This window comes from Pipistrellus kuhlii, unplaced genomic scaffold (genome assembly GCF_014108245.1).
Source record: "Pipistrellus kuhlii isolate mPipKuh1 unplaced genomic scaffold, mPipKuh1.p scaffold_m20_p_9, whole genome shotgun sequence".
Classification (NCBI taxonomy): domain Eukaryota; kingdom Metazoa; phylum Chordata; class Mammalia; order Chiroptera; family Vespertilionidae; genus Pipistrellus; species Pipistrellus kuhlii.
The window spans coordinates 49373057-49389136 of NW_023425595.1; the positions used below are offsets into that span (position 1 = coordinate 49373057).

General features: G+C 41.3%; 1 protein-coding gene across 1 annotated transcript in view; it reads left to right on the forward strand.

Moving 5' to 3' along the window:
• Positions 1-5617: 5617 nt before the first annotated feature.
• The window catches only part of PIWIL4 (piwi like RNA-mediated gene silencing 4), a 43410-nt gene continuing 32947 nt past the window's right edge, over positions 5618-16080 (forward strand). The window contains exons 1-5 of the mRNA XM_036428658.2: positions 5618-5704; positions 7098-7176; positions 10326-10451; positions 12697-12911; positions 14781-14902. Coding sequence (XP_036284551.2) covers positions 5618-5704; positions 7098-7176; positions 10326-10451; positions 12697-12911; positions 14781-14902 — 629 coding nt within the window. The remainder of the gene's footprint in view (positions 5705-7097; positions 7177-10325; positions 10452-12696; positions 12912-14780; positions 14903-16080) is intronic.

Consider the following 16080-nt stretch of genomic DNA (forward strand, 5'->3'; position numbering starts at 1 on the left):
TTTTATGTCTTACAATGTTACCACCTCATGAATTCTAGTAATCATGTGCAAACATATTACAATCTTAATGACTATATACCTCTTCATGGTTTTCACCCCTCTCCTCTCCCTTCCCTTCTTGTAGCCATCCCTTTGGTCACTGTTTCTATTAATGGATAAAGAACATGTGGTATAGATATACTATGGGATTTACACAGCAATAAAAAATAATGAAATCTTGCCATTTGAGACAACATCGGTGGACCTATTGTAGAAGATATTATGCTAAGTGAAATACCAGAGAGAGATAAATGTATGGTTTCACTTATATGTGGAATCTAAAGTATGTTCATTTTTATACATCTAAGTTTTAAGATAAAATTTTAAACATTTTTTCTTTTTATTGCTTTTTTAGAGAGAGAGAGAAAGGGAGAAGGAGAGAGCTTGAAACATCAATGAGAGAGAAACATCAACATGGCTTTCTGCATACCCCCTGCTGGGGATTGAGCCTGAAACCCCAAATATGTGCCCTGACCAGGAATGCCTTCTGGTACCTGGGTCACTGGCTAGGCTAATATATATATTTTTTTAATTGAAGAAGGTATCCATCAAGGTGAAAGTACTTAGGGCCAAGGAAAGTCAAATCCACTGTGTGCTCACTAGGGTGGGACTTCCTGCTTGTGGGGGATGGATTTTCCAGGGAAAGAGAGTGCTTGGGTGAGGAAAGTGCAAATGTTAAGGCTAGAGAGCTAGAGAGGAACTAGAAAATAGAGAATCTCTCTTTTGAAACCATTTTCTTCTTGTTTTATTTGGTACCTATGGAAGTAATCTTAAATTCATTCTGGAGAACAATGGGGTACACATAGATAACCAGAAATACCGCTGCAGCACAAAATATCCAGTTCTTGTAAGTTCAGTCTTCCAGAAGTTATTTGACCTGTAGACCATTCACTGTAGACCGGGAGGTGTGGATAATATGTTTGAAAAGATTTACATCACAGTGCATAATGAGAGTTTTTCTTCCTCTGCACATTTTAATAATGTATTTCTCACAATTTGTTTGAAAAAGCAGGAGAGCAAGACAGTTCATGTGTTAAAGAAAAGAGGCATGACAACCAAATGCAATCAATTACCCTGACCTGACTGTACTCTGAAAAATTTTTATTTAAGGTACATTTGGGGACAATTGTCAAAATTTAACTATGGATTGTAGGTTAGACAATAGTATTTTCTAATCTATATGTTAAATTTTGTGATTGTATTGTGGTTTTATGAGAGAATTGGGAAGATATTTTTGTTCTTAACAAATGCATATTAACATATTATGAGGTCAAAGCTGAAGTCTGCAACTTCTTTGTTACCAGGTCAGGAAAAAATATATACATTTAAAGAGAAAATATTAAAGCAAATATATCAAAATGATAACTGGATATATTTTTAAATAAAAAGTTCAAGATTAATTTAGAAAGTATCATTGAAATAAGGCCCCAAAAAAACCAACACCATTTATGCACTAACTTCTCAGCTGTTTGAGCATCCACATCTGTGCCTGGGGAATTAATTCTGTATAAGCAGAAACCATGGATATTGAATGAACTGATCTGAACTTGTCTGTACTTGTAGACTGTCATTATTTACAGGGGTTTCCTAATAAAGATCATTAAAAACAATTTAAGCTACAGCCACTGGACTGAATAACTGAAAAACCAATTTTGGAGCTGACTTGCAGATTGAGTTTAAATTTTTAAATTGTATTTTTCTTCATTGATAAAACTCAGACACCAGTGCTTGGGATTACAGTAGGCATGAAATATGTTTTCAATGAGTGAATATGTTATTCTCTTATTGAACTATGCTAACCTAGGTTCCCTCCACAATAGAGCATAAGGGTTTAGATGGAGGTTGGTTATCTTGAGAAGTGTTTGCAAGGAACAGGAGAGAGGGACTGGGAAGAGGGTATCAGGGAAGAATGAAGCCAACCCAACGATGCGTTGTCACCACTGTGGCATCTGATACTTGGTCTCATGAAGCTACTAAATGCACCACAAAATCTTCTGCCCAATGGATGTTATAGGGAATATTTATCCACCATTTCCCACCTACATTGGCCAAGGGTTGCTCCCATGTGGGGACAGCAGCAAGAGATGTACATGCAACTGAGGTTATCGATACATTGTATACAGCTAATCACCAAAGCAATGGCTAGAGATAAAAGGTAGAACAAGGAAAATGTGAAGGGCGGCCAGCAAGCATAGCTCAGTGGCTGAGTGTTGACCTATGTACCAGGAGATCATGTTTTCATTTCCAGTCAGGTCATATGCCTGGGTTGTAGGCTCACTGGGGCGTGTAGTAGGCAGCTGATCAATGATTCTCTCTCATCATTGATGTTCCGACCTCTCTCTCCCTCTCTCTACCTCTCTGAAATCAATAACATATATCTATAATAATAAAAGTGGAATATGCTACTTAGATAGGACATCCTTCCAGATGACCTTCTGGATGAAGCCAGGGCTGCAAGGGAAGCCCATGTCCCAGGTGCCTGCCAACGGCTGGAGGGAAGTTGGGTCCCTGGTGTTAGAGGGAAGCCGATGCTGGGAGCCAGGGGGAAGGAAGGCATACTCTTGCACAGATTTCGTGCATCGGGCCTCTAGTATGTATGTGTGTATATACAGATATAAAAGAAAATATATGTCTTGTGAGCGGTGTCACAAGACAAGTGTTTATCTAGGATTAGCAACAGCATGAAGTGATTTGACACAAGTGTAAAAAATACAAAATATGGCAAAAATTGTATTAAATTTATTTTTACATATGCTTGTAACCATGCTGTACTGCCTCCCTATTACAGGGAATATATAAGTGCCTTTAAAAAATCATGTGTGGAAAAGGAGATATATGTAACACTTTCAACAATCAAGACTTTAAATTTAAAAAGAAGAAAAAGAAGAAAAAGAACTATGTTCAGGAAGACACATGTTACAGAGAAAAATTTGTGTAAGAAAACCCATTTTTAAAAAAATCATGCGTGGAGAGTACAATGTGACTGATTGGTATGTCATTATAGTAATCACAGCAGAGAATTGAAAAATGCAGATAAGGCTTGATAATGATTGATATTTCTGGTTTTATAATGAGCAAATTTGGAAAAACTGAAAAGCTTTAACTGTTTAAAGTCTCTTATATACTTTCTCGACCATTCTGTCTCTAGAGCTGTTTCATCAACAGAAGTCAAATTTACCAGAGGCGGTAAATTTAGAGAACTTGGGGATAAAGGTTATTCATCTACTCAGAAACAAAGCACAGATTTGCAAACTCGGCTTTCTTATCTAGATTATTTTCCATCTGCCCCTCCTTTTTAAATAGCAGAATATGATTGCTCCCAGACTCTCTGATTCATCCATTAAACAAAAAAAGTATTATTCATTTGAGTAGCTTCATTCAGCCAAGTCCAAGACTGGCCACCTCTGCCCAAGGCCATCATTACTTTTTGCATTTGTCAGCCCTCAGGGTTAATGTTTTCCCAGGAGAAGCTGATGAAAGAATTTCTGATGGGAATTAAACAGAAGGCAGAGCAAGGTATATATGTAACACAGGATTTGGCCAGTATCTGAAGGCATAGAACTTCTTGGAGGGAGACAAGGGTATGGTGTGGGCCTTAAAGGTAGACAGACCTGAGTTGGAATCCCAGCTCTGCCACACAAAGCTGTAGCACCTTAGGTGGGTCACTTAAATTTCTTAAGTTTCAATTTCCTCAACTGTAAAATGGGGACAATAACATTTGCCCCAGAGCCAGGCATACTATAGGTATTCAATAAACATTAACTATTATATTTATTTAATGTTAGGGTCTAAAACCAGGAAGTTAAATGAATCACATTCTTCAGTTCACTGTACACTAGTCTCATGGGTCTATGAATGTGCTGTCTATACTGTATTATATTTTGTTTTCCCTTTCCCTTCTCTCATTCCCACTCCTACTTTTCTTGCTTCTATTGGTACTCAATTGATTGTCTGTAGGATATCCTTAGATGTTTGCTTGAAAAAAAAATTTAGTATATACCCAGTTATATGTGTTTCTAATGTTTTAAAAATTAATGTAATATTTTGCCATAGTATAGATCGCAAACCTTTCTTGCTTTTTCTTCATCCAACACAATGTGTTAAAGATCTATTCTTGCTGCTGAATGTATCTCCATCGCTTGTGACATTGGCCTAGTATTCCATTCTTTGTATCTATCACATTTACCTACTTATTGCCCCTTCTTACAGACTCCAAGTAACTCTCATGAACTGTCTGTAATGTGCCTTTATAACCCCAGCACAACCTTTTTGATAGACCCAAGCAGTTAATTAAGTTCCACACATACTTATGATTAATATAATCTTTGAAAACTAGGAATAGAGGGGAGCTTCCTTAAAATGATAAACTCTGAAAACCAGATATTCACAGCAAACATCAAACAAAACAGTTTCCTTGAAATCAGGAAGAAGACAGGAATGCCAGCTACTACAGTAACTTTCAACATTGTACAGGAAAACTTGACCAATATGATAAGAAAAAAATAAGAATAAGAAGGGATGAGATAAGATGATTTAAAAAAAATGGTAAAGTTTTTATTTATTTATTTAGTGATTCATTATTACTATTATTATTATTTTTAGAGAAGGAGGAAGGGAGAGAGAAACACCAACTTGTTGTTCCACTTATGCATTGGTTGACTTTTGTGTGTGCCCTGATGTGGATCAAACCTGCAATCTTGGCATATCAGGACGACACACTAACCAACTGCCCTACCCAGCCAGGGCCTGAATTATTATTTATAGATGATCTGATCATCTACATTCAAACTCAATGCCATCAAAAGACAAGCTGTAAGAATGAAGGAGTTCAGCAAACTTGGTAAACAATATCAACATACAAAAATCAATATGAGTCTCTACAAATAACTAGTAAGAAAACATAATGAAAACAAGATCACATTTATAGCAAAAAACGATAAAATTGCCAGAAATTAAATAATACACAAGACTTTCATGAAAAAAAAAATTTTTTTAAATGCTGTTAAAGAGAAATTGAATACAAAAGAGAGAGAAAGAAAAGGAAACAGATAAAATGTTCCCCAAATCACAAAGGAAAACATGAAAAGCCCGATTTTAAAAACATCAATGTATGTGAACAATCCAATCGACAGAATGGAAAACTCCACAGCTAGCTCATAGAGGCAAAGGTGCAAGCAGAAAATACAAACTGAAAAATGTTACAGTGTGATGCAACCTTCAACACACAAGATGGGCAAAAACTAGAGAATTGGATAATGCCAGATTGTGGGGGGAATGATTAAAAAAAAAAAAAAAGTCTGGGCCCCTGCCCAAGCCCTCCCCTCTTACCTCCCCTGTGCTACAGCCCTCCGCTGTGTGCTTTTCTCGCTCACCCCCTGAGCTGCCTCCCCACTGTGTGCTCCCCACCCCACCCCCATCCTCACCCCCACTGCTCCACCCCCCTGTGCCTGAACCCCGCCTTTTGTGCGCGGTCCCCCCACCCACGCATGAGACTCTCCACCTCCTCCGCCTGGTCGCAGCCCTGCCCGGTGGATGCCCGGGGGAAAATACCTTAATTGAAGCGCTGCTGTCTTGGAACATGGCTGGCCGTGCCCGCGTTAGGGCGCGAGGCTTTACCCGCAGCCCCAGTGCCTCGGAAGTGGGGTATCTGCAGGCCTCCCCGTCAGTGAGTACAGGGCTTATCTGCCTGTCTAGCTCTCTCTGACCTGCCTCCTGCATGGGCGCGGCCTTCTTCCCTCCTAGCAAGTAGTGGGTTATCTTCTCTCTCAACTTTGAGTCTTTCCAGGGCTTCTCAATTTTTTTCCTTTGGGGTCTTGTCTCAGGAAGATATGAACGTAGATGTTTTGGCCAGAGTTGAGGACTAAAGATTGGAGGCAAGCGTGGCGTCCTTGTCTATTTTCTGAATTTTAATTCCTTGGTTTGGGAGTAAGTCTTTTGGTAAAAATGGCTGTGCCTTCAGTAGTGCCTTCATTAGGTGGTATGCAATCTAGTATGATTCCTCTTGTTAATTCACATATAAAAATCTCATGCCCAGATGCGGTTTTGACTTAACTACTGTTTCTTGAGCAGCCTCTGTGGGTAGGGCTCCTTGCTAAACTTAGGCAACTGGAGTGAACTGACCAGTAAATCAGCAACTTCTGAGTGATGTTACTGCATCCTCTGCGTATTTGGAGCAATCTCTTAGATTGTCCTCAAATGGATTCAAGCGAGTAGTCTGGTCATTATGCCTTTACTCTCGCAAAAAGGTCTCCTCTTGACTTCTTACATGTTTTAGCAGGCCGAGATATATTTATTCTCGAGCAAAGAGAAGCTGTTACTGTGAAAAAAAGAGTATTTTTAAAAAGAGAAACTGTTAATGGTTCCCTTCACCTATTTTATGAACTAATTTGGAAACGTTTATTCAGGACAGTCATCACCTGAGCTGGTGACCAAGATGCTCTGGCTTAATTTTCTTTTAAAAAAAATATATTTTATTGATTTTTTACAGAGAGGAAGGGAGAGGGATAGAGAGCTAGAAATGTAGAAACATCGATCAGTTGCCTCCTGCACACCCCCCACAGGGGATGTGCCCACAACCAAAAACCCTTGACTGGAATCAAACCTGGGACCCTTCAGTCCGCAGGCCGACGCTCTATCCACTGAGCCAAACCGGTTTCAGCTCAATTTATTTTCTTGCTACAAGCATGTTCACCCTGGAGGCCAGTGTCTGTGCGCCATGGGAGCGTGAGGTGGTGCTCATTGGTACCACCTGCCCCCTGATGAGCTCCCTGCCTCGGGACTCTTCTCTGCCTCTTTGCACCTCCAGCGTCCAGCGGCTGTATCTGGGTCACAGTTGGCACTAAACGTTGATGAACGGGGAGTACGATAGCTTGTCCTTATCCTTTCTTCTAGAAGGGGCAATTTCTAGAATCATCTCTTGAGCATTTTACCTGTTGACATTAGCTCATGCTGACTAATGACTTAGGACATATAGCATTCTTATTTTTGTAATAACTTCTTGATTATGAATTAATATTTTAAATATGACCAAACATTTTTCTTTTTTTGGCCCATGTTAGCCCGAATCTGCTGATCTTAGGGACAACGAAGCATCGTCCAGCAGTGGCTTCGAGGACACAAGTAGGATTTCACAGCAACGTAAGTGCAGCATTCTGTTCCATTCAGTGCTGTTCCATGTGACAGGAAGAGGAGGGGGTCTACGGGGCCTCACAGCAGCAGGCTCTCTTCGTGAGCATCCCACTCACCTTTGCTTGAAGGATCCCCTGTGTGTGTTGTGCTTCTTTGGGAGTCCCAAACAGCGTTTGCCACTGAGTTTGCGGACAGTGCTTGGCAGTTGGATACCCACAGACATCAGGATGCTGGTTTTCAGATTCTGTCTGTCCACTGAATAACTTTTAACAAAATATTTAAAAAATTATTTAGGACATGTACATGTCACTTTGCAAGGATAGTGGAAACCTGGAGTGCCTGCTGCCACTGCTCTTCTTCCTTCCCCACCCGAGGAAGAGGTCACCATTCAACGGTGGCTCTCTTCCCTGAAAACTCAGATTTGGCCTCAGGATACTTGTCAATATGCTGTTCTGGGTAGCTGCTATCACACTGTGTGAGTTGGCACACTCCAGGTTTCCATGACAAAGTACCACAAACTGGGTGGGTTAAACAATAGAAAGTACCATCTCATAATTGTGGAGGCTGGAAGTCCAAAATCCAGGTTTTTGCAGGGTTGCTTTCTTTTGAGGCCTCCTTCCTTGGCTTAGATGGCTGGGCCGTCTTCTCCCTGTGTTTTCACATCGCCTTCCCTCTGCCCTTGTCTGTGTCCTAATCCCTTCTTATAAGGACACCAGTCAAACTGGATTAGGGTCCTTCCTAATGAGCTCATTTTAACTTACTTGCCTCTTAAAAGACCCTGTCTCCAAATACAGTTACATTCGGAAATATTAGGGGTTAGGACTTGGGGATACACAATTCAGCTCATAACCACTGCTGAAATCTATCAGCCATCTCCCCTGCTGTGGTCATGAAGTTAAGTGGTTAGTTGCTAATAACCATGTACACTCTAAGCACTTAGATTCTTCTAGACGCTTAGGATCACCGGCCATTCCGTCCATGCGGTGCCTGGCTCTCTCGTTCTCTGCCGGGTTCTCCAGCCCTGCTCAAGTGCCCTTTGTGATCTGGACCCACAGAAGACCTGCTGCCGCCGCCATTCCAACCTACCCCAACTTCTCCTCAGGGCTTCCTCTGCATGCCTGCTGCACATTCCTGTGGCTACCCAGGGATGGAAACCCTTCATCTTTTGAGGGCAGATTGCATTTTTATTCATTTGTCTAAATGGTGGTAAAATATGCGTAATTCAGAATTGACCATTTTAAAAAATATATATTTTATTGATTTTTTCACGGAGAGGAAGGGAGAGGGATAGAGAGTTAGAAACATCGATGAGAGAGAATCATCAATCAGCTGCCTCCTGCACACCCCCTTACTGGAGATGTGCTTGCAACCAAAGTACGTGCCCTTGACCAGAATCAAACCTGGGACCTTTCAGTCCGCAGGCAGATGCTCCATCCACTGAGCTAAACTGGTTTTGGCAGAATTGACCATTTTTATTTATTTATTTATTTTTTAAATGGCAAAGCAAAATATAATATTACCCTTAAAATCAGTTATAGTTTTTTTTATTCTTTCCATCCAATGTCCTTTTTAAATGTAATTGTTTTTATCTTCTTAATCAATCTGCAATAAGAGTAGAGTTAAAATTTCCTTTTAAAAAAAAAATATATTTTATTGATTTTTTTTGCCCCCCTCCCTCCCTCTCATACATACCCTCCCTCCCCAGAGTTTTATGTCCATTGGTTGTACTTATATGCATGTACACAAGTCCTTCGGTTGATCTATTATCTCCCCCAGGTCTTCCTCCCCTCCCCACTGTAATTTGACAGTCTGCCTGTTGCTTTACTGTCTCTATATCTGTCTCTTGGTTCATCAATTTATAATGTTCTTTATCATCCACAAATGAGTGAGGAGAATTGACCATTTTTAATTGTATGGTCTAGTGGCAACCATCCATCCATCTTGCAAAACTGAAACTTTGTACTCATGAATTCCCCAACCCCTCTCCCCCTCGCACCTGGCAACTGATAGTCAAAGGTAGATTGAATTTTTTTTTTTTTTTTTTTTTTTTTTTTTTTTACGGAGAGTTAGGTAGAGGGATAGAGAGTTAGAAAACATTGATGAGAGAGAAACATCCACCAGTTCCTCCTGCACACCCCCCACTGGGAGTGTGCCGGCAACCAAGGTACATGCCCTTGATGGGAATTGAACCCGGGACCTTTCAGTCCGCAGGCCGACGCTCTACCACTGAGCCAAACCGGTGTGGGCAGTAGATTGAATTTTTAAAAACCACCCAATATCTTTTGAAACCATGATCAGTGAATATTATGAATTATCTTGTGGGGATAATCTCTTAAAATTAGATAAATTTTTATATTTTTCCGGGTAGACTCAGACTCCACTAAGAAAGGAATGGACCACCCTTTGGAGCAGGTGATGGTGCTATTTGGGGTATTGCATCTAGTTGTTCTATCAAAGGATGGTGGTCAGGTCAGAGATTTGTCACACTGTGAATCACTTTGTGATATTAGTCTTTATTCTTATGTTTTCATGCTATCTTCAGAAAGTCCAAGTAGTATATAAAAATCAACACCTCTTTGTACTCATTTTAACACAAAATAGTCATTGGATTTTAATTTTATTTTTTCTAGAACCTGATTGTGAGGAATATGCCCCCAAGGGGAATGAAATGTTGGCTTGCATTCTCCAGGAAATGATCTAGCATAGAAACTGATGGCAGTGTTCTGGGCATTTCTCTTCTTGTGATTGGGAATGATAAGAGCTTCCGCCCCAATCTGTGCAAAAGTTGGTGTGACAGTCCTGTCTTTGGGTGTTACACCAGCACTGAAGGAGGGAGAGCATACGTGGGTGTGGAGTGGAACATTGGAGAATAGGGCTTAGCCACGAGGGGAATCGGAGCAAACCAAAATATTATGAGGTAGGACTCACTCAGGGTCTGTTATTTATAACAAAACATGCCATGTATCCCTGATTTTTAATTTGTATGCTGAAGACTTAATGTATAGTCATGATGGTTTTTGGCAATGTGGGCCAGTTTTATTAAAAGTCACAAAAATCTGACTTTTAGTTGTAGATGCATTTTTTTATAGAGCAGCTGTAAACAATATTGCTTAAAAAAGTATGAGTTTTTATGGCGTTCTTTTCATGTTTTGGTAAAGATGTTGTGTCTTCTGGTTATGCTGAATGTGCTCTCATGAAAAGAGGAGGGAAAACCTTTCCGGATGTCATGGATTTAGGGGTCTGTACCAGAGAGAAATTCGCCCACGTGAGAGACAGCAAAACAGGTGGGTACCCAGTCTTCATGTGACTTATTTTTTTTAAACAAATCTTGTTTAAGGAATTTTAATTTTTCGATCTAAAGTAAATAAGTTTATATGTTAACTTAAAAGATATTTATTGAACATCTGCTATAGTCAAGGTATTATCTAGATACCAGTTGTTTTAGTCTCTATTCTCTTTTTTATTAATAGAAATAGTAATATTTTCCCCAAAGTGACATTTCACATGTGGAAAAGATTTTCTCCATACAACTAGGATAGGAGTTAAAAAGATGTTTTGTCTCTTTCCCAGCCTTTTTCCTATGCGGGAATAATACCATTCCTGGACTTGAGATGAAAAAGAAAAGTGTTGCCTATTTCTGGAATTCTTTTTTTTTAAAAATATATTTTTATTGATTTTTTACAGAGAGAGGAAGGGAGAGAGATAGAGAGCTAGAAATGTCGATGAGAGAGAAACATCGACCAGCTGCCTCTTGCACACCCCCTACTGGGGATGTGCCAACATTTGACTGGAATCGAACCTGGGACCTTTCAGTCCACAGACCGACGCTCTACCACTGAGCCAAACCGGCTTTGGCTATTTCTGGAATTCTTAACCCAGAAATTGCACCCGGAATTGTGGGCATATGCATTTTCAGAGCAATAGGTTTGTTGTTTTCATTGGATTCTCCAAAGGCTTTGTGACTCCTTCCCAAAAGTTAAGACTCCTTCATGCAGATCAGCCTTTTTTAAAAATATATTTTTATTGATTTCAGAGAGGAGGGAGAGAGAGGGAGAGATAGAAACATCAACAATGAGAGAGAATCAATGGTTGGCTGCCTACTGCACACTCCCTATTGGCGATCGAGCCTGAGACCCAGGCATGTCCCCATAACCAGAATTGAACCCAGGACCCTTTAGTCTGCAGGCCGACTCTCTATCCACTGAGTCAAACCAGACAGGGCCTTTTTTAGACTTTTTAAAACCATGCAACTAAGATATGTATATATTGTTATCCAGCAGTCCACACATATAATTGAAACAAGGTTTCATGAACCAGTGCTTGCCCTAACTGTGTGAGAGGCACTCTGATCAGCTTCTGTTCTGTTCTAGTCTTTTCAGGAGACGTGGTGGTTTGCCCGACGCGCTTTTATAACTGCAGCACTAACGGGTCACGATTAGTTTGCAAATAGTGGTGTAGTTGATCTCGAACCATCTTGCCTAGCTTTAACATTCTAGGATGACGTCTCTTTGTCCATTAGTGAGCAGCAAAAATATGTTGTCATTTCCTCAGGATCTGGAAGAACAAAAGAAAGCTTTTGTTTAATTAAAATAACACAATAATCCCTTGCTCCTAACAGATGTATGCCCCAGGCAGAAGCTGAGGAAATATTGAGACACACATGCTACTTTTTCTTTCTTACCACGGGTGGGGGCTCATGTTTCCACTTCCGCCATGAGAAAAACAAACAGTGCCTGTTTGATTCAATGCTTCCTCCCCTCCATCTCTGAGGGCCTTCTCTGAGATTGGCAGAGCAGCTAGCCACTGATGGAACTGTTTCAGAACTCCCAGAAGTCTAGTTAACTTGATTATGTGGATTTCCAAGAGGCTGGAAGTTGTATTTGTGATAGGAACTGGAGAGAGTCTTCACCATTTGAGAGCAGCATAATTTCAGAGCAGCATCCTAAAATGTCAGTCTGCCTGAGAGGAACTGCACAGAATCAGGGCTTTGGAAGGAGTTCTAGGGTAGCTGAATTCAGATGCTTCTTTTCTCCCAGAGACAGGAATGTCAGGTTTGCTCACATGTTCTTATGAGACTTTAAAAATATATATATAATTTATTGATTTTTTTTACAGCGAGGAAAGGAGAGAGAGAGAGAGTCAGAAACATCTATGAGAGAGAAACATTGATCAGCTGCCTCCTGCACACCTCCTACTGGGGATGTGCGCGCAACCGAGGTACATGCCCTTGACTGGAATCAAACCTGGGAGACACTTTATCCACTGAGCCAAACTGGTTAGGGCATGGGACTTTTTTTTTTTACACAGAACCCCTTTTTAATACCCAAACATATGTTTATAGGACTCTATAAATGCTCTCAGGCTACAGGTTGATTAGCTTGTCTTGTGTCACCGAGCAAGAATCTTGGCTTTACAGAAACAACTATGCATATGCAAATATATTTTTAAATGATGTGATTAATATTAACATGGTGATATATTTTTTTGTTTTATTTTGTTATAAAATGTTTTTTATTCGTTTTTCCTCAGGTTCCAGTGGAATACCCGTGAAACTGGTCACCAATCTTTTTAGCTTAGATTTGCCCCAGGACTGGAAGCTGTACCAGTATCATGTGACATACATGCCAGATTTGGAATCTAGAAGCATGAGAATTGCCTTGCTTTATAGTCAGAAGGAACTTTCCAGCAAAGCAAAGGCATTCGATGGTGCCATCCTTTTCCTCTCAGAAAAGCTAGAAGAAAAGGTACAGTATGGTTACTTTGTAGTATATACTAACACACATGTGCATATGTTAAAGGTCATCCATCTACAGTATATTTATGATGTCAGCTGATTTTCCTGACAGTTGGATTGAGTTTTTCACTCCTTTCTTCTTTCTTATTCCCATGGCCGAGAGCAAAAAGACTTCCTAATTGAGATCTCATCATTAATTTATTTCCTAATTAGAAAGTTGGTGGTCTGGCATTTTGAAAATAAGAGCTGTAACACAAACACCACTTTTTCAACTACTTTTTTTTAAAAGGTGATTTTTCCTTGAAATAGGCCTTTTTGTTGTTGTTTTTTCGTTAATCCTCACCTGAGGATATTTTTCCCATTGGTTTTTTTTTAGGGAAAGTGGAAGAGAGAGGGAAATTCAGAGAGTAATATTGATGTGAGAGAAACACATGGATTGGTTGCCTCCAACATGTGCTCTGACCAGTGTCTGGGCTGGGGAGGAATCTGCAACCAAGGTTCCTGCCCTTGACTGGAACTGAACCCAGGACTCTTTGGTCCACAGGCCGACGCTCTATCGGCTGAGCCAAACCGGCTAGGGTGAAATAGGCATCTTTTTAAAAATATATTTTTATTGATTTCAGAGAGAAGAAGGGGGAGAGAGAGAGAGAGAAACATCAATGATGAGAGAGAATCATTGATCAGTTGCCTCCTTCACATCTCCTACTGGGGATCCAGGCTGAAGCCCGGGCATGTGCCCTGACCAGGAATAGCACCTGGTGACCTCCTAGTGCATGGATGACACTCCACCAACTGAGCCACACTGGCCAGCTGAAATAGGCATCCTCTTAAAACCTTTCCCCAAATAGACAAGGCTTTAAGATACACCATTTGGCCTATGGCTTCCAGGCTTTAAATTTACTATCTTCTTTTGCTCCTGCACAGTTGTGCTCTTGTATCCTAATAACGTTACATCAATCTCTGATTCTAAAACTGTCGTTTATTTCATGAGGTACTCTGAAATCCATGAACTCCCTGAAAATGGGTACATTATGTACACCACTGTGGTACATACATGTGTGGCACTTCCTTGGGAGGATGTCTTTGATTTTTTTCAGACTCTTAATTTGTGACCTAATCATTCCCCCGCCCCCACCCGGACCCCAAAAAAGTCAAGAGCCACTGACCTGGAATTCACTGTGGATAGAATCTTTGAACCCCGAGTCTGTTTTTTTAAAAATATATTTTATTGATTTTTTACAGAGAGGAAGGGAGAGAGATAGAGAGCTAGAAACGTTGATGAGAGAGAAACATCAACCAGCTGCCTCTTGCACACCCACTTCCGGGGATGTGCCCGCAACCAACGTACATGCCCCTGACTGGAATCGAACCCGGGACCTTTCAGTCCGCAGACCGATGCTCTATCACTGAGCCAAACCGGTTTCGGCTTTTTAAAAATATATATATTTTATTGATTTTTTACAGAGAGGAAGGGAGAGAGATAGAGAGTCAGAAACATCGATCAGCTGCCTCCTGCACACCTCCTACTGGGGATGTGCCCGTAACCAAAGTACATGTCCTTGACCGGAATCGAACCTGGGACCCTTCAGTCTGCAGGCCGATGCTCTATCCACTCAGCTAAACCGGCCTCGGTGTGAGTCTGGTTTTGATTCTCCATTAAGAAGTTACCGAGTAGTGAGATGTGTAGCGTTTCTAGAATTAGCAAGATACAGAGACAGTAACCCCTTCAGACATAACGTGTTGACGACATTATTACTCACAAGGTAAGCCCTGGGGCCGTGTTTCTGCTAACCTGTGTTAAGTTGTGGCAGGTCCATCACAGCAGCATTGCACACGTGGGGGTCCTCTGTGAGTGCATGTTAAGTTCTTCTTTTCCCAGGTCACAGAATTGTCAAGTGAGACTCGAAGAGGCGAGACGGTAAAGCTGACTATCACGCTGACTGGGGAGCTGCCGGCAAGCTCCCCCGTGTGCATCCAGGTCTTCAACATCATCTTCAAAAAGTAAATGTCTTAAATGGGAGTTTCTTTCAGGCTGATGATGCCTTTCGCACAGGGCCTGGGTATTAACGTTATCAACCATTTGTAGGCAATATGCCAGCCCCAACGCCATCCTTAGAGCGATTTTCCATGTGCCTTCATGTATTCATGTCGCTAGCGAACTGGCATTACTAACTCTTGTCCAGTGGTGCCTGAGTGGAGACAGAACTCCAGGGTTGAGATGTCCCCTGGTAGCAGCGAAGGTGCCTTTCCCTTTTCTTCCTTTTCTGGACCCTCTCCCGCCTCCTCTTGAAAGTTGTGTATGTCTGGGTTAATACTGAAGGATTGTTTTTCTCCTGGTTGATTATTTTAGTGCAAAAGGCCATTGCCATCTGCGCTCTGCTGTCATTCGGGCAGAAGGAAGGCGGTCGCTATGCTGCTGAGTTCTTCAAACTGATGCGGATCATTGACTGCAGAGTCGTTTGGGGGTTGAGTGGGGGTGAAGCGCAGAGTCCCTGCCCCTCATGAACCCAGGGAGCAGAATTTCGTGAGTGGGATCTGAAAATGCGCGATTTTAGCAAGCTTGCCAGGTGGCACGCGGGTACACACAGCAGGCAAACCACTATTTCTCATGGTGCTGGTGTGGACAGCCAGGTGGCCTGTTAGCCGAAGATTCGAGCTCTTTGCTCAACACTGAACTCTAGACAGGATGGCTGTGGCAGTTTGGGGTTTTGCTGAGTAGGGCACCTGCATGGACACATTCTTTTCTCATTCTTGTCGGGCTTCTCATCTTTAGATGTTACCGGGGCCTCAGTTCAGTGCCCTGTAACGCCCTTTAGAAGCCAGTCTTGCATGTATCCTCCTGAGAAGGGACTATGTTAAGTCAGCTGACATTTTTTTTACACTAATGCACTAGCTTATTTTTTCCCGTTTTTTAATTAAGGTATGATATGTGTACATATCTTACCATTGCCCGTCCCCCATTCCTTACCTGCCCTCACCCCCCAGTGTTTTTCGTCCATTAGTTATGCTTATATGCATGCATACAAGTCCTTCGGTTGATCTCTTATCTCCCCCACCTCTCCCTAACCTTTCTGCTGTAATTTGACAGTCTGTTTGATGCTTTACTGCCTATGTATCTATCTTTTTGTTCATCAGTTTATAACGTTCTTTATTATCCACAAGTGAGTGAGATCATGTGG